This window comes from Channa argus, chromosome 24, assembly GCF_033026475.1.
Source record: "Channa argus isolate prfri chromosome 24, Channa argus male v1.0, whole genome shotgun sequence".
Taxonomy (NCBI): Eukaryota; Metazoa; Chordata; class Actinopteri; order Anabantiformes; family Channidae; genus Channa; species Channa argus.
In genome coordinates, this window is record NC_090220.1 from 6,812,704 (window position 1) to 6,832,015 (window position 19,312).

At 39.4% G+C, this 19,312-nt stretch overlaps 2 protein-coding genes across 4 annotated transcripts; both read right to left on the reverse strand.

Moving 5' to 3' along the window:
• Positions 1 to 1,010: 1,010 nt before the first annotated feature.
• Positions 1,011 to 14,133, reverse strand: si:dkey-250d21.1 (uncharacterized). 2 transcript variants are annotated; one of them, XM_067494304.1, is made up of 11 exons: positions 13,761 to 14,133; positions 11,227 to 11,347; positions 9,990 to 10,097; positions 9,854 to 9,890; positions 7,907 to 9,705; positions 7,738 to 7,768; positions 5,780 to 7,548; positions 5,618 to 5,666; positions 3,463 to 5,252; positions 3,297 to 3,333; positions 1,011 to 3,189 (listed from the first exon to the last, which is right to left on the reverse strand). In XM_067494304.1, the coding sequence occupies exons 1-11, from the start codon at positions 13,847 to 13,849 to the stop codon at positions 1,658 to 1,660; spliced, it is 7,362 nt and encodes a 2,453-aa protein (XP_067350405.1). In that variant the 5' UTR covers positions 13,850 to 14,133; the 3' UTR covers positions 1,011 to 1,657. The 2 variants fall into 2 exon arrangements, with proteins under 2 accessions (XP_067350405.1, XP_067350406.1); XM_067494305.1 differs by having other exon boundaries at positions 14,056 to 14,118.
• Positions 14,134 to 14,995: 862 nt separating this feature from the next.
• thap12a (THAP domain containing 12a) lies at positions 14,996 to 19,000 on the reverse strand. Of its 2 annotated transcripts, none has more exons than XM_067494360.1 (5): positions 18,493 to 19,000; positions 17,601 to 17,718; positions 17,256 to 17,354; positions 17,122 to 17,158; positions 14,996 to 17,006 (listed from the first exon to the last, which is right to left on the reverse strand). In XM_067494360.1, exons 1-5 carry the CDS (start codon positions 18,576 to 18,578, stop codon positions 15,190 to 15,192), a joined length of 2,157 nt encoding a protein of 718 aa, XP_067350461.1. In that variant the 5' UTR covers positions 18,579 to 19,000; the 3' UTR covers positions 14,996 to 15,189. The 2 variants fall into 2 exon arrangements, with proteins under 2 accessions (XP_067350461.1, XP_067350462.1); XM_067494361.1 differs by lacking the exon at positions 18,493 to 19,000 and adding an exon at positions 18,364 to 18,448.
• Positions 19,001 to 19,312: the final 312 nt, after the last annotated feature.

A 19,312-nucleotide genomic window follows, 5' to 3' on the forward strand; every position in this document is an offset into this window, starting at 1 on the left:
TGGGCAAAATGCTGTAAAAATGCAGAACCTGGAGGGATATTTTAATTAGTCAAGTATATAAAACACAGATGGGAGTCAAAGACAGAAATGATCACAGGTAAAGTACCATGCTTATAATCCAGTGTGAGCAAAATTTATTGTAAATGCTTACGCACCAGATTGCAGCACATTATTAACAGAAAAAGCCGGCATAACCAACAGCAGATCCACAGAACACACTTGTTCTTAGAAATTACTTATTAACTAACTTACAATGGTAACAATAGAGGCTCAGAGCTATGACTTGCATTGCTGGCAAATACCAGTCAAACCTGCCTGTCTCACACACTTAGCACGGCAATGGCCAAACACTTTATTGAAAAACAATGTGATTGCAAAATAAATATTTGCCGAGCATCTAGAGATAATGTTGTAAAACGTTAATAACCCACCCTTTAAACCCACATTGTACTTGAATGGTGAGTGAACCATGCAAAGACATTTTTTAGTATGTTACAAAGCGTGACCGGCCGATTTCCATGAGCAATAATTAACACTTGCAGCCTGTTTTGCAAATTCATACTTGCATAAAAGAGAGCATGGGAAATTGAGCCATATCTTTATTAAAGCTACTGTGTGTTGAAAAACCTTCCTTTATTGGATGTAAAACAAAAAAAGATAAACATTATTTTTAATAGTGTTTTTCCCCATTTACTAAAAATTATTTGGCTAGTAAAGTAAAAAATGGCTTTATTCATTCCTGTAGTAGCGAGTCTCCAGGATTCCTTTTATGCAGCCTATTATCTGATGCTACAGTAAATCCTGTCCCTGCAGGTATTATGATCCAACATTTAAAAATATTTTCAAAGCTAAAAAGGTACTGCTTACAGTCCTACTTGTTACCGATTATTTTGTCTTAAGGCAAACTATGGCCTCACTGCGCCATCTTCTGTTAACTTACAGACATGACACAACATGTGAAAGTCTACTGTACAACTTGGCTAGAAAAGACAAACTTCAAAACCAAAACATATTTTGTAGCATTTTATTACTTTTCTGACAAATATATATGAAGGTTTTCCTATTAAGGAAACATTCTTTCAAACATAGGTTTACAGCAAATCCATTCCTGCAATGAGACAGGAAACATGGAAACTCATTAGAAGACATGATGGAACCGTCTTTATTTGTGCCCAGCAAAGGTAAGGGTGCAGTTTAATAATTAAAATGAACTCATGACAGTGATCCAGAAATCCCACTGTTCATTCTGATTTTATGATAAAAAATAATCATTCAAACACCAATGGGACATTTTTAAGCATCTCTATTCTCATAATAGATGGGGTGAATTACTAGTTTTGCATCAAGGCACACAGATTGCAAACTGTCATTGAGCATTGCTTTTTCTTTGCCAAGACATTGGTCCCATTGGATATTACAACTGTACACACTACAGGATTTAAAAAACAAAAAACAAAACAAAACCAAAGCAAACCGCTAGGTCTGCAGGATAAGAACAAAGAAAATCTCAAAGAATTTAGATCACAAATGTACAGAGAATTATTGACTCCTGAACATGGGCCCTCAGTTAGATTTGAGATACAGTTTTTAATTATGGTGATGGGGACATCTCAAATGCATTGCAAACCTGCCAATCACGATGGAAGACCTGCAACGGTTACAGAGAATGGAGCTCAGCGAGGGATCTCTTGTCCTGCTGTATGAACTCCTGTAAGCTTCTTTTTCCCTGCCTAAAGTTGCTCTCTCTCCGTGAAAATGGCAAAATAACCTGGAGTCTGAGAAGAGTTTCAATGTTACTGAAACTTCTTATTTGTGATGTCTTAAGGGTATCGAGCACAGTAGTTGGGAGATAGCCTGCTAGGGGATCCAACCACTTCTCCTTCCATGACTTCATCTCTGAGTGAAGGGAAGCCTGATCTGGCAAGTCCTCCTTGTACAGGCGGTAAACAAGACCGCTAAGAATGCTGGTTTCTACTTTGGACATTGCATAAGGCACAATCTCCAGACATTTCAAGGTATCTAATACCTTTTCTGTGAAGAGGTCATCAATTTCTGCTATTGAATGCTCCACAACCTTCATGCTTAAGGACTCCTTGTAAAACTCACACAGTGGCTCTAGAAGCACTGAATGCAACATTGTGATGTTAAGTTTAGAAGCCAACGTGACAGCTTCCTCAAACCAGGCCTTATGGTGGGTGTCAATGTCACTCTTAAGTTTATTGAGGGATGTTTTGATATCAGGCAAATAATTCACAGCAAGTAACATATCTAAGGGTTTGCCCAAAAGAGACTGACTTAGCTTGCGAGTTACACTTAAGACGTTCTTCTGCACCACTGTTGACAGGATAAAATCAAAGTTTCCGATTGCTTCCAAGAACTGTGATGCTTGCTGCTGGTTTGAATTACTTTCTTCACCTTTCAGCTCATTCAAGCAGAGCATGACTGCTTCTAAAATCTCTACCATCACTTCGTGCATGTTGTGACTCTTCTCCCAGTTCTTCACAAGTTTGTCCCTTAGCTCGTTGCCCTTTGCTTCATCGTACTGGAATATGTGAATGATCATGTCTTCCAGTTTGTTCTGGCGTTCTGTATCCTCTGTGAGCCAAAGCAATATTTTACCAATTAAAACTGCTCCGACAGCAGCTTCCTCAACATGAGAGGACTTAGCCAACCATACATTAAGAGACAAAGCAGAGCTGACAGTTCTTATAGCCTGGGGGTATTTACTGGCAATAGCTAAGCTTACAGCCCTCATCCGAGCTCCTACTTCACCAACACTCAGTAAAGCCTGTCCTCGACAGTATTCCATGTTTAGCCCCCACTTCTCTGAGAGGGCAGTTTCAATACCATCTGCAAGGACAACTGGGTCTTCTACAAAAGGGATGAAAGCCAATGTTTCCTCACACTGAATATCCTCCTTGTTTAGGTACCTGATGCACAAGGGGACGTAGATCTCGCTGTCAATTTCAACAGCTTGCTCAGTGATAATTGTGAAGAACTGAGAGTCCCAGAGCTCCTTAAGTATTTGTTCACGCAGTTGTGGGTCATAGAAAGACGCTTGTCTTGGTCCTTGAATTACCTCCAGTACTACTTCATTATCATGCAAATTGACCTCTTCATCAGCTGTCTTCTCTTTTGCACTGGAGACTTGTGATTCTTCAGGTGCTGCTTGGTTTACTTCAACACGTCCTAGTAAAAAAATTATAATAATAAAAAACACCACATATCATATACAACAAACCTTTAAATTGCAGTTCTTTACATGACCAGAGCTATATACAATGATGTCCACTTACCAATGTCCAACTTTAGTCTTTTCAAAGTTCCCTTCACCTAGAAAACAAACAAAAAAGTAGTCCAACAACATTGGTTAATTATTACTGGTTACAATGATGATGATGATACGATTTCATGCATAGTAGTTAAGCAGCTATGGACTCAACTTTTTTTTTTTTTTTTTACCTGGGATAGACATGAACTACTTTCTGGAGCAACATCCATGCACTTCTCAATGACCTCTGGCAGTCTCTGTAATATTGTGCTGTGAAACAGTAGCATCACATGATCCATTAGGTTGCCTTTGCATAGAGTTTTATTCAACAGATCCCTCATGGAATTTAGTGTTGTCTTCATCAGATCACACTCCATACTGACACTCGGCAGGACAGCTACTAGCCTAAGCAATAAAGTAACGGTTGGGTGGCTTTTTGACTCAGGATGGGCTAGTGTTTCTGCAATGGATGTTGGAGGAGCAACATCCTGGTATTTCTCTCTCCAGACAGCAGCCCAGGTGTTGATTTCCTGCTCTGCTGCTTCTGGCTCAGGAAGATCTGTAAGATAGAGGCCGAAAGGCTTGTCCGTAGACTCCAACAGAATAGGCTGTGGATTGCAAGAGGGCAGCAATGACAAAATTGACAAGGCCTTTAGGTGGCTGTCTGAGAAGCTGTACTTCATCTCATCAATGAGACTTCTGAGAAGAGGAATGCTCAGATTTTCTCTGTAATACATCTCAGGAGATTCGCAACTGTTGGCTTCCTCTGAGAAAATTGCTTGCTCAGGCGCCACCTTTGTTGCTAGCTGGAATGCCTGCTCAAACCAAGTTGAGTGCATAGCGCTCACATTTTCTAACATTTTGTTAAGAGTGTCTATGATGGAGGGGATTTTTTCCACTTCACAAAGAATATCAGCAGGGTTTCCACAGCGCAAGACAGTACTACAGTTACGAAGAGGAGCGCAAGCATTCTTCAGAATCACAAGGGTGACAATGAAATCCATATTTCTTAGAGCAGTAGAGAGAACTTGTGCATGCATTGACTTGGCACCTGTAAAGCTTGAGCTAACGGCATCCAAGCAGCTGAGAATGCCCTCTAATGTGTCAGCAAGTATATCAAAGAAGTCCTCTCGTTTTTTCCACCTTGAGCAACATGTTTCTGGAATTTCCTCCAGGGCCTCTCTTGGCATGTTTAACAGTCCATCAACTGCTTGTGCCAACTGTCCCTCTAGGCAAGGAGAATCATTGAAAAACAGGAGCAGATCTTCTGTGATATCTAACATTTTAGCTACTGAAGGGCAAGGCACACTTCTTGTCAACCAATGGGCAAGGCCGCAAGACTCACTGGGTGTTATAACAGCGAGTGGGTAACTGTTGAGGAAATCCAAAGACATCTTCTTCAGGCTTTGGTAACCTGACCCCAAGTGCATGAATGCTTGTCCTCGACACTGAGACATTGGTAAGCCCCAGTCTTCAGTTAGAATCTTTGCAAGTTTATTTGCTTGTGTATCAATGTGGCAGTTTTCATCAACTGGTAAGAAACCCATGAGCTCTACTTTTGGAGTTGACTCTCCAACATACCTGACAAAAACAGGTAGGTGGGCCTTGCCAGCAATTTTAACATGTTTGTCTGTAATAAGCGAGAAGAATGGAGATTCCTGTATTTCCTTCAGTATGACATCTCTGATTCCATTTATGAGGAGACTCACAATTTCATCATCGCCTACAGGTGTACATTTGCTTCCAAACCAGTGGCACATGCTGATATCCTGAATGAAAAGGTCTATGACTTCTTCCGAGAGATCAGAGAGACTGCTGTTCTTTTTACCCAGTACTGCAGCCAATCTGAACAATGTCGCCAAACTTTGCCGATTGTCTCCTGTGTTCCCATTCTCATCTGCTTGTTTCATATCTTGGTCTTCAATATTGTCCAAAGATTGTTCAATTGGGGGCTCCTCACTTTCTTCCTTAACATAATCCACTAAATATATTGAGGAAAACAAAAGAAAACAAAAAAGCACTGTTACTACAAACACTACAATTGTGGCAAAATATTGCTTTGAACATTAGGATTGGTGCATATTTCTAGAAAATTAAGATATAGGTTAATTAAAGACACAGAACAACAATGGTGACAACACAGATATTTACTTCTAGGTGTTTGAGTAGATTATTACTACTTGAAGCACTGGGCAAGACATGGCTGAGCATAGCAGAGTGCAGCAGAGCACAGCACAACAGAGAGACAGGCAGAGTGGACTCTTATGAGACTCATGCTTGCACTAGGTTAAGTTAGATATTGTAGCTTTAAGTCTTATATTCTTAGGGGTTTATCAACAACCATACCTTCCATATTATTGTCAGAGTTCCTGATGAAACTTTTGGATTCCTTATCCTGTGGGTACACCCAGGCATAAAAAAATTAGTCAGACATTCATATAATTAATAAAATATAAAGCAAATAAAAAGGTTTTTTTTTTTATAGTTATAAAGAACATAAGCACATACCAGACAGATCCCCTCCAAGGCCTGTGGAGTAACTTTCAAACACTGGGTCACCATGCGATCCAGGTCTCTGTTGAAGTCTGTGCCCACTTGCAGCATAGCCAAGCACGGCGATCTGTCTTTAGGATTTGTATTTCTTAGGTACTCTTGGAACCTTTTGTGGCGCATTATAACACCACAGTCCTCCAATACTGTGCTAGGTAGCACAGAAATAACCCTCAGCAGTGCATTAATGTTCCCAAAGTACTGCATGAGTGGTAGACGCAATGTGTGAAATATGGAGCTTGGGATGGTCACGGATGCTACTTTGGTCTTCCACGTTACTCTCCAACAGCACAGCTCTGTAAAGAAGTTGTCAGCATCAGGAAGATCACTGCTGTAGAGAGGAGGCTTTGACTTCAAGCTCTCGAACATGTAACTCACGGTGACTGAGCATGGAACTAAGGAGAGGAAGTTAAGCGCTTCTTTGTGGTCTTCTGAAAAATGATCCTTCACTGCATTGATGAGGTTGTCTACCAAGGGCACACTTAGCCCATCTTTGTAAAACCCGACTGGCTTAATCATGCCATCCCTTGGCAAAGAGTTTTCAGGCACTTCAATCTGCACTCTCAGGCTCTGTGCTATTGCACATGCCTCATCAAACCAGTTCTGGTGAAACACCTTCATATTTGTTTTTACTCTGTTCAGAGTGGCTACAATACCACTGATTTGGCAAAGCTGGGATGCAGCACTGAAGTGATCCTTCTGAAGTCCTGCACTTAGCTCTCTGGTAAAGGAGGACGCATTCTTCAAGACCACCATGGCAATGATGAAATCAAATTCCATTACCTTACGGAGAAGTTCCCCAGCTTGTTCAGACACAAAGGCTTTCCATCTCTGTGGGTTGTTCTTGATCTTCTCCAGACATTCGACCAGGGGCTCCAACATCTGCACAAACACCTCATAGGAATCATGCTTCTCTTGCCAAAGTGCACAGAACTTCCCTTGTAACTCTTGGACCTTTTCATAGCTCTCTCGGAGACCAAAAGCTATTACATGGTCAAGCTGTTTTTCTAAAGTAGTACTGCTGCCAAAAAACATCAAAACCTCTTCAAATGTATCCAGGGCTCTTTTAACAGCAGGCACCGGGATGGATTTTGACCACCATGTGTTGAAAGAGTAGGAAGAGCAGTGAGTGCTTATGGCAAGAGGATATTTCTCCTGAACTTTGCAGGCAAAGGCTTTCAGCTTGTAGGAGACATCACCAGAGCCAAGGTATGCTTGACCTCTGCAGTTGTTTAAATCAAGACCCCATTCAACTGTAACTACTTCCAGGAGACGCTGTACCATGGTATCACAATCAAGATCTGCTTCAAGGAATCCCATCAACTCCAGTCGCATAACATCAAAACTGTCCACAAACCTGAGGAAAAGTGGAAGATAGTCCTTGTCCCCTAATTTCACAACACGGTCAATGAATAAGGAAAAGAATGAACTCCCCACTTCCATGAGAATCCCCTCCCTGACAGCATTCTCGCATACAGTAAGAACTTCATTCATTTCAGACTTTGTCACATACTCCACCTCTCCATCCTGACCAGGAGAGGCGTCACTATGAAGCTTCCTTTGGCTGCTGTATGCAGTCATTACTGCAGACTGCAAAGCAGATTTAAGAGCTTCTCTATCAGTCTCTGCACACTTCATCTCCACAAGCCTTTCAGCATCCATCTCTAGGTTTATAAGTTGTAATTCTTCTTCAGTATCCTTTTCAGCATGGTTTCCATGGGTTGCCACTAAAAGGAAGATTGGAAATTGTATTAACCAAAATGAAAATTCTATTTTTCAGGCTATTTTATGCTGTATACTTTCTATTGTTTGTGTACCAAGCAGTATTTTCTAAATAACATGGCCTCAAATGTCACATAAATCACAAATTGTAGCATGCTAATATGGTCAAAGGAGTTACTTTTACTAAAACATACCTTGGGGAGGCTTCTCTTTTGTGTCATCATCCTGAAAAACACACAAATGGCCAAAAACTTAAAAAAAAAAGTTTATTAAATTGTATTCTCTGGTAAAATTGTTTCCTAATTGCTAAAAAGACCTATGAAATATATTTATTTTTTATTCTGCTTATAACAGCCTACTCACCGTTTGCAGTAACTTCAGAATGTCTGGATGCTTTTGCACAAATGACTCCACCATTTGTTCGACACTGAAGTGCACATCTTGGTTCACATAAACATATGCCATGCTGCACTGTCTTTTGTCCACAGGTGTGGCTCTCAAGTAGGCATGGCATCGCTCCAGTACCATATGGTATTGCCCATAGACATCTGCCTCTGCATTTACACATGGAACAGTGCCCAACACCCTAAGCAAACTCTGCACATTTGGGTAAAACCCAATATCTGGAATCTTGAGAGTAGCAAACACTGTGGTTGGCAGGATTCTGCGTTTGCTTGCATGCCTCCACTTCACCTCCCAACAACCAAGTTCTTCATAAAAAGTGTCTGGCCTGGCAAGGTTGTTCAGATTGGCATCTGCTACTTTATCCCTCCGAATGCTGAAATTGTGGTCAGCCATATAAGATGGCACTAATGAGAGCCATCTGAGAATCCTCACCATTTCAGTGCTGAACACTCTCTTCACCTCTGCAACAAGATACAGCAAGATAGGGCGGCTCAGAGTTTCTCTGAAAAAGTCCTCTAGTGGTGTTTCAGTCGTATCTTCTTGGTCCATCTCGGGTTTAGTGACCTCTACTCCGAGCTTCTTGGCTCGACCAACTGCATCTGAAAACCATTTCCTGTGAAATATAGCAAGCTCCTGTTGATATTTGCTTACCAGCTTTAAGGCATTGGAAATTGTGTACTGCAAAGTACTGCTGATGCTAATTATTCCCCTGAGACTCGAGTTGAGAATGCTCACACAACAGAGCGTGTTCTTCAGAACAACAAGTGTGATAATAAAATTGAAATTCTTCAAAATTGGTTTAAGCTTGGCCATCTGTTCAGCAGTGTCTTCATCTACCTTTGAAATCATCTCATTGATGCAGTTAAGGAATGGCTCTAAAATGTCTAACATGGTCTGGAAGGCATCAGTAGTATATTCCCAATTCCCACTGACAGCTGCTTTGATTCTGTCCACCTCGCCTTTGACATGCCCACATGTTAACTGGATGTTTCCTTCCAATCTTTTGGACAGCTCTGGCGTTCTCCTGAGTAAAGAGGCCACCTCCTCTACAGTGTCTACAACCTTTTGGATGGAGGGCACAGGCATGCAACGGATAATCCATATGTTGAAAGCATATGGATCACTTGGCGACAGGACTACTTGTGGAAACTCCTGTAGAATCCTGCAAGTAAGGTCTCGCATTTTCTGACACATACTGCCTGTCACCAGGTAAGTGAGTCCTCTGCAATGTTCCATCCTCAGTGCCCACTTGTTTCGCAACTCAGAAAGGAGCATGTAAAACAAATTCTCTGCATCCACATCGCATGGTAGGAACCCAATGAGGTGCTTCTGAGGGAACCCAGCAACAGTGACAGACCTGATGAATACTGGGATCTGCTCCTTTCCCTCTATACTTGTCACATCCTGAAGCAAAATGGAGAAGAATCGTGCCAATCTGAGGCTGTTTTGGATCTCCTCCCGCATGAGGTCTTCACTGAAATGAAGGATTTCTGTCTTGTCAATTTTCTCAACACAGATAGGATTGAGAGCTTGTTGACCCCTAGCACCTCCAATTGGCTCATCAGTATTGATTTGTGCACCATTAATGCTAAATCCAGTTAGTGCCAGGATTTCCTTAAAATATACTTTCAGAGTTTCTTTTGCATTGGAGGTGGCCACATCCTCCTGAGTTTGGTTATATATTTGCAGGTCAGATGTTGCACTGTTCTCGCCAGACACTTCAGTCTGCTCAGTCACTTCTGCTGTCGCTGTGTTTTCTGATGGGAAATAGGAAAAAATATTGAAAAAGAGAATTCTGCTTTTTAAAACCAGCATTAACACCAGACAATCAATATTTACAGCAATAGTGCATTTTAACAGAACAATAAAAAGTCAAGGAGGACTTTAACAAGTCTGTCAGTATACCTTTAGTTTTCTTTACAGAAGCAGGTCCCTCTTCTGACTGGGGAGACAAAAGAGGCAATTATAGTTTAACAGGTTTTTTTTCAAGTCTATTGAAAAATGCATCTATTTATAAAATACAATGATTATAAACACTTACAGGGTCCCTAGCCCGTTTCCGGTTGCAGGTTGACTGATTATTCATGGGCACTGGAAAGTCAAATATTGTTGGAACAGCATCTTCCCTTAAGTCACAACTGGAGGCACTCTGAAAAACAAAATACTTGAGATCAACTTGTTATGCTTAAGCTGAAATATACTTCTGTGGTCTGCCTGTATGCAAAGATATGCAGGTTATGCTCTGTGATGTTCTGTTATAGTTGTGTGACAGATGCCCACGTACATGCCCACAAAGGGGCAGTGGTGCAAGAATGCTGAAGTAGAATTAAACAGGAAGTGAGGAGTAAAGTTAGACCAATGTAAACAGATTACTACACTAAATTGTTGAATGGACACAGCGAACCAAATGGGCAAGGTGGTGTATATTCTCACCTTGTCTGCTAACTGTGCTTCTGGCTATTTTGTCTTTCTATTTCTTCCCTTTGTTGTATTAGTTTCCTTTTGGTTTCAATCCTGCCTCCCGACTCCAACACAATCAGTTTGTTGGTGCGCATCTCAGCACAATGCATTGCTGAAATTTGTTGAGGCCTTTGCACGCCTATGCAATCTACAGTTAGGTTAAACCCATTTCTCTGCGTAGGTTGACATAAATGTTCACTTGTATTGACGGAGATTGAGGTTGTGTAATAAACAGGGAATTTCCAATTGACAGTCTCTCTCTCTCTCTCTCTGTGTGTGTGTGTGTGTGTGTGTGTGTGTGCAATAATAAAGACACTGATAGTTGATAACAAAAAATTACCTTAATTCTAAAACTGACTTAAATAAATTTATTTTATTCAGTATGACTCATCTTTACTCTTCAAATCAAATTACACTGGTATTATGGTATTATTGAACAACACAAACAGCTGTTGGCCAACAGTATCAAATATTTTTAACTGAAACATTTTGTCAAACTATCTTTTGTTGAAACTGGATAGTGATGTTGATAATTTGTGGAATTTCTATGTTGAAAAAGATTCAGCACAAAGACCACGTCTTAACATCCTAATCATCAAAAATATTTTTTACAGATTGCATTAGAGGGCTCAGATAAATTAAGTTATCTTTTCAGTTGTCAAATAGGATAAAAACTGTTATGGTCATTACTCTACAACATCTACTACTTCACACCTAACTAGTACAATTATAAAAACAAATAAAAAAGCAAATCAATATTTATGCTTTTTCGGTATACTGACACAACATGAGAGTAATATAAATAAAATGGTTCTTACCTGATTAGAAATCATGGAGGGCTCAAAGTGCTTTCCACAGAGTCTGTACAGCTTATGCAACTGCTCTGGAGGTTCTGATGCCAAATCTTGACGATGACAGTTGTTCAACCATTGTTTGCAGCTACAAAATACAGAAAGTGAAAGGCGAAAACATTTGTTGTGAATTAATATCAATGTAATAATTAAAATAGGCATTTGCTAAAATGCTTGCGCACAAAATTTTGCATATACACTGATCAGCCACGACACTAACACTGGTGGTCTTAAAATAATGAAGAACAACGGTCATCCTAGCTGCTATGCAGAGTTGGTAGAAGTACACAAACTCAATTTTCAAGTATAAGTTTTAACCACGTTATGTACTGACAGGTGGTTAACCCATGCTGATACATCAGCATTTATTAGTTCATAATATTTTTTATTAGGGCATCCGGTGTAAAAACTGTGCCAAATCAACATGCGAACAATAATCCGCTGTGGCGACCCTGAACTCACGGCATAGGCCGAAAGGACTGACTAACTAACTAACTAACTAACTAACTAACTAACTAACTAACTATTTTATTAAGACGATTTCCAAAACCACCAGATGGTGTTGATCTTTTTGCTGACTGGTGTACAAGTAATATATTAAATAATGACTCAATCTACCATTAGAATTTTCAAAACATTGAGAGCTTTAATTTTTGATTTCAAACTGTTTCCGTCAATGTAAACACAGATTATTGTGATGCATGAGTTCCACAATGTTCAGCATTGTAAAATCATTACATTTTCATCATGGTGTTTGATAAGATTAAAACAGTGGTCATCAACTCCAGTCGTTCAGAACCCCTATCTTGCTTGTTTTCCAGTCAGCCTAGCACAAACCCTTGCTCATTACCTAGATCAGAATCGTTCTGTCAATCAGACAATGGTTGGGTTGGGAGGACTGGAGTAGATGACCCACTGGTTTAAATAGTATACCAATAAAATGGAAGGACTGCTTGAGCTAGGCTGCTTTCTTGATCTGGATAATTAGGTTTAGTCATCAACATAATCAAAATATATCAACAACATTTTCACAAGACAAACTATATTATAACTTTGATCCAAACCTATACAGCACAAGAAATTCAAGTTGTTGTGTTTTTAAAGCCAGATGCTATTTTGCAACAATGTAGTACTGGACGAATGCAACATCAAATGCATTTTATACAAACATGACATCAACAATCAGTAAGTTTGCAGAATACAGGAAAAAAATCTTACTGTGGGTTTTAGGAGCAGTATGTTGAAGTTCCTGTTTCCAAAGCTATTTTGTCTTTGAATATTTGTCACTGTGTCAAAGGGAATCATTTATTTGCCTTCAAACTTGGCCATCAACGTAATCATTTCCTGATTGGGTTTTGATTTACATTTGAATGGACACTTTGGTCTCCGGTTAACAATTTGCAATGTCATACTAAAGAGGATTAACTAAACAATTCAGTTGTAAAAGTGCTTTTTAGGTGAAAGTTGCTTTTGTGCTCATATGTGCAGAAACAGGCCATCTGTACTTTGGCTTTATTTTATTTTTCATTGTACTTTTCCTTATCTTTCTCTCTGCCAAATGATTTTATTGAAGCATAATAATTAGAACGAATATATTTATTTGCCCACAAATAAATTATATTTACTCCTCTTATTAAACATAGCATTAGATGGACGAGATTATAAAGGCCACAATGGAAAACAAGATCAGAAATCTGCAGCGTCGGGCATGAAATACGTTGAGCCCTTGTAGTCTATTAGCAGACACTCTTCCTCTTGGGTTGAGGTTACTTTTCCTGTGCACAGATACAGTGCTGTGATTCAACCAGCTAAACTGCATCTGGTCTGCATCTTCAAATGTGGTTCTTAAATTAACTTTGCTTTATAACATGTTCAGTGCTACAAATGCGATATATTACCGGCACCTTAAAGTCATAAAACGGTATGAACCACAACAACTGGATTTCGGGAGGCGCTAGACTGCTATTTATTCACACGGCATCACCTGTTAAAACGAAATCTAACTTTCAATTCACATAGTTCGCAAAATGACGGCAGTGGGTTAAGTTGAACAACGTCCACAATTAAGTTAACTAGCATTATTAATGAGAATAAATTTATTTAGCTAGCGTTAACTTCAGTCCTGCTACGAACGTTGCCACGCTATTGAGACGCTAGGTGTCGTGAACCGATGGCGATTTAAATTACAGCACACAAAAGTTTTTAACTCCGGTTTCTCCAGGTATAGGAAATAACAGAGCACAAAGATAAAACTGTAGCGTCAACATTACACAACAGTGCACGTCTCCGAGCACGAACGAGCCAACGGAGTCTATCTCGCACGGATTTTTCTTTCAAGAGCAGCGTTAGCTTGGTCTGCGCCATTTTCGACGGAGTTGTCACGGTTAGCCAACATGATGTTAAGCTAACGCCAGTGTTAACAGTGCATAGCTCTCAGTCATTCTGCATGTTCGGTGGCTCGTTTTAAATACACCGTTCAGTGAAATGAGCACAACACTTACCGCTCTGGATCCAAGGGGAAACTGAAGAGCGTAGTGGTTGATTCCCCTGGCTGGTAATCACAGGTCACTGCGGCGCAGCAGTCAGTCATTTTGGACTGCAATGTAGCTAGCTAGCTAGCTAGCAAGTTAGCTAGCTTAGCTGGCGGTTGCAAGCTGGCAAGCCTAATCTGAGCAAACCTGCAGGGGAGACTATAGAGCCGTGCCTTGGGCAAAACCTGCAACCGACACAGTCCACTTTCGGTTTTGTTTTAGATTTTAGTCACTTGAGCAACCTAATAATCTAGTAATTCCATACTTGCAAAAGTTGATGCTGCGTGGTGAGCCAAGAGTCGCCGAAAACGTGTTCTAACATCAACCAGGAACTAGACCGTGCAGTACAAAGTGATACTCGGCAGAGGGCAGGATGGCATCGGCCTGGTCAAAGACCCTAATCAGTTTATTTCAGGCCGGAGTTCCACAATACACATTCACTACAGTGTAAATGGTATCTTATCATTTCATAATGACTATCAGATGCCAATTTTTTCATAGATGCTAAGAATTAATCACTCACAGCTTGTATGTTATATTTTACATCTATGGCTTTACCAAGAGCAGGCAAAAGTCCCTACAACTTGTTTTTAAAGTATATATTTTGAATGTATAGACCGAGGGACGGCTTTAAATAAAATCGTATTAATTGTAATAGAAAAGAAAATATATGACCAATGGTTTGTTTTCTATTTCGTAGTTTTACATATCTTAACTCTCAAAAAGGTATACATCCAAGTAATTATCATTATTTTATATTAATATAATTTTCATCTATCTTCTGAAATGTAATTTTAAAATCCAATTATAACATTTAAATTATCTAACGTTCTTGGTCGTCTACAAAATAGATACAATGTATTCACTGAATGTAATTCAGGGGAGCTGTTGAGAAGCTGAAATTCTATATCAAATCAGCTTAAGAGAAAATATTCCCCAACATTTACCGTTTTATGAAATGAACCCCAAACGTTTTTTGAGACATGCACTGGTGTTATATTTATAATGAATCAACATGTATAAGTTTCAACTTCTGATATGTCTTTGTACTGCTAACAATCAAAGTAGGTTTCAAATAATTTGTCCAACTTTACCCGAAACAAGGTTTGTAATATTACTTACAAATTCACATGATGACCAAAAGCATTTTAATAAATTAATCAAAAGAAAACAAAGACAAAATAACTTTTGTTTCACTCTTGTGAGACTTTGCAATCGTTATTTAATTGATTATTTACAATCTACACTTTATCACAAACTCCACAGTCTACAGAAATAGTTCACCACTAGTATAAAAAAAAAAAGCAGGTTTACTCAGAGGTGCCCTCAACTCAGGGGTGATAAATCTAGCTTTCAGGAATATCCTCTCCCTCAACATTATATTCCCTTAGCATTACAGCTAAGACACGACCCCCCCCTCAGGGTATGTCTTCATGTAAACATCAACCATTGAATCCAGATCATACCCAATATCACAGTTCATGTTCAAAACAGCCAGACTCTTTGATTTAAATTTGTCAGGCATGTTTTCCATGTACATCTTATAGTGCTTATACACCACATTGACGCTATCCTCTAGAGCCAAGGTAGGTAGGACACCGATCAATCTCAGGACTGCATGCATGTTTGGGAAGAACTTCACATCGGCCAGCTGGAGTGTTTCATGAAGACTGGAGGGCAAAGTCTCACCTTTTCCTTTCTTGCTCCATTTGACCCACCAACAGTGCAGCTCGGCAGAGAGGGTTGCTGCATTAGGGATGTCATCTTTAAATACCTGTATGTTATCTTCTTCAGGTTCAGTAGACTTATGCTGCTCTATGACGGCAGGGACCAGTGACAGACATCTCAGAGTCTTCAGGTGCTCATCACAGAAGAGTTCATTCATTTCTTTGATGACGTGGTCCACCACAAAAACAGACAGGTTGTGCTTGTAGTAACTCTCCAGCTGAATGGTTCTAGATTCTGACTGGTGCTTTCTTATGAACGACCGAGGAACCTTAACTTGGATCTCCATTGCACCAGCTAGGTTCACAGCTTCATCATTCCAGAACTCATGATACACATCAATGTTGTCCGACACTTCCTTCAGGGAGTGTAACACAGCTTTTAAGCTAGATGCAGCAAAATGGGCATCTGTTGCATTTCCTTGCACATTCTTGCCAAATGCTCGAGTAAGTGTCATGACGTTTTTCAGCACCACCAACGCCATGACAAACTCAAAATCGGTTAGTGCTTTTGAAATCTCTAAGGCATCGTGTGTGACCTGATCGTTCCACCTCATGTCTTCATTGTCATGCACACTGTCTACACAGAGTAGCAGTGCCTCTAGGATCTCCAGTGCCACCTCAAATGCATCATGTCCTGTGGTCCAGCTGGTACGACAAATCTCCTTCAGCTCATTGGCTCGCTCTTCTTTGTCTGGGTAGAAAATAGAAATGGCATGCTCCAACTCCAACTGCAGTAAAGGTGACTGACTGAAGAATGACTCAATCTTCTTAAAGGTAGACATGACTAGCTGAACCCCTGACAAAGCCATACCACTAGCCATTGAGATGTTGAGTGTACGAGTAGATCTCAATGTAAGCACTGCCATTGGATACTTCTTAATAAGTGTGGCAGCAAATGTTCTTATTTTCCTCAAATGTGTCCCAGAGCATGAGTGAGCTTGACCTCTGCATTTTTCCATATCTAAGCCCCAATTATCAGTAATTTCAGAGAGCAATTTCTCTGCGAGGGTCTCTCCATCTCCTTCAAAGCTCAAAAATCCAAAAAACCTCTCCCGCTGGTAGTTTGATTTGTCCACAAAACGAACAAACAAAGGTAGGTACCATTCTCCTGAGATCTTCACCAAATCATCAGTAAGCAATGAGAAAAAGACGTTTTGTTTAACTTCTTCCAACAGCTTACTGCGGATGCATTTCTCAAACACCTCAATAAGCTGATTTAGCTGTGCTGAGGAGCAGCATTCCTTGTTTATATCATACCTCTTCTTGAGGACTTCATCTCCACAATTCATGCGATACTCTAACAATGCCTGAAAGTTGCCTGACCCAAGAACGTCCTGTTTAGTATCACCAGGCCTTGTAGGAGGAATACCCTGCTCTGCCAGTAGTATAAGAACTTCAAATAAGGACTTCAGATATTCTTTGTATTCTTGTTCCTCTGGTACTGTTTCGACATCCTTGTTAGCCGTCTCTACTTGAGACTTTTTCATTTCTTTGAAAAAAAAAAAAATCAGAAATTGATCAAATGAAAAATTATTTCACAGTTTTTATCAAGAAAAAAACAAAACACATATACAGTATGTGTTTGTGATGATGATCCTACTTACTTTTTCTCCCCTTACTCTCTGTTTCACTTTCTTTGGTCTACAAAAATAAAGATACAAATTTAAATTGTGCTCATATAAAAATAACAAAAAATTGTGGAAAATTATTTTCCCATTAAAAACCATTTTTTACCCACCGTCTCTTTGCTGCACTTCACCTGTCCATTTTGAGGTTGGCTAAGTGTGTCAAAAATAGTTGGTATTGCATCATCCTTCAGTACTGTACTCTGCGTATCCTGAAAACAGATAAGCCAAAAACGTTTATCTTAGAGCATACATACAGCCTGAATTTGATTTTTTTTTTAAAGTATTAAATACCTACATCCATCAAGCACTATAAAATACACTGAACTTATTTGGTAATTTTTGTAATACTAACAACTAAAATGATAATAGCCTAATAAGATATGCAATTATTTCATAAAGTATTGCAGAGCCCAGAGTCACACTAACATTTGATCCAAAACAAAAACATAACTTACACTGTCAATCAAAGATGGTTCAAAATGCTTTCCACAAAGTCTGTAGAATCTGAACAGCTGCTCTGGTGATTTGTCCATGAGATCTTGTCTCTGACATTTTTCAGCCCACGTCTTGGATCTGAAGGGAGAAGTCAAATCAAAATGGGAATGACCTTAAAAGTTAACAGGAATTTCAGATACCGTTCAGTGCTATATGAGTAACAAACTATTAAAATGACGTTGCATTTTTGCGCAATTTTGAATTGCCCGTAACAATGCCTGTTAATGTAAGGTATTCAACTGCAAAATAAAAAGATCAAATGTGTAATGCAATTATGTAACGTATTGGCTTATTTACACACTCTCCTGCCTTGTGTTAGGAATGAGATGTCTGTCTTTAGACCCAGTAATTGTGTTTTTAAAATGTTATTAAAAATGTAAGGTATAGAGACTACTATTATACATTAACGAGTGATCAAGAAGCCAAATAGCCAAAGACAGAAAGATAAATCCCATTAAATAGTACTGTAGATGCATACGATGTAAATAGTTTTAGTCCTACTGAGTGGGAACCCACAAGGTTAAATTATGGACGCACTCTCTGGCAAAGCATTTTAAAAAGTGCGTATACTTTTGGCAAAAAGTAAGAACACGTGAACCTGTCAACACCAGAACATTTTGCACACTGAAAATCAAACAGATAATGCTCAAACGTGTAACATATTTATTGTATTTAGGGAAAAAAATAACAAAAAGCTGGAAATTAATTTAAATGTAACCTTACTGTAAGTAGGCTTTATGATGTATATTTAAACTACACAAACTAAACTATTCAAACTGGTCACGTTAGCTAACGCTACAGAGGTTCCTGTTTGCTTTAGCTTCAGTCTTAGCATTAAGTTAGTCAACTTACCTTTCCGGATCACGGGGAAATCTGAAGAATAACAGGGGACCTGATTTGCTGCTTGTGCAGTTCGGCACGGCACAGCGATTTTGCATTCTCAGTTTCTATCATAAACGAGCTTTTGGCTGTAGTCTTTTTGTAGATAGCCAATGGCTAACGCTAGCTTCCAGACCAATTAGAATACAATTTCCGTTTCGTTTTTCAAAATAAAAGTCATTGTGTTAAATTAAACTATGTCGAAACTGAACATAACATATATGATGCACTCGGGCAACTTGTCCTTTTGAGACAATTCTATATTTGTTCTAATGTCCGCATTACAAAACCTACAATTACGCAGTGCTTAATTTGTATTTGTTAAAATAATTTAGATTTTATTGTGAAGCTTACTTTTCAAATTTTGCTTGAAGAATTTAACGATTTGATCATGAGCGCGCGAATCTGGTCTTTCCCACAATCCTCGGCGGTTCTTACAAAGTACAGATGTTCAAAAACGTGTCTTAAGTTTTTGTAATAAATTCTTGTAAATATTTAATTCGAGGATGATCACGCTGGCCCATATACCACACGTGTGGGTAACACCAATAAGCAGGCAGGGAGACCAGTTGTCTTTATGAAGGTGTAATTGGACACGGAATTATGATGTAAACACAACGTCTTGTGAAATAAAACGGTTATATATAAAACGTTGGTGATGAGCTCAAACAACTGAGAATGACTGTATTTGTTGTGTGCTGTAATTGGGCGTAGCTGTCTGCAGGAACCGGTAATAGCGGAATCCTATTTGGGTTCAAACTTTCAAAAAGAAGCGACCCGCCTGCCTGCTTGA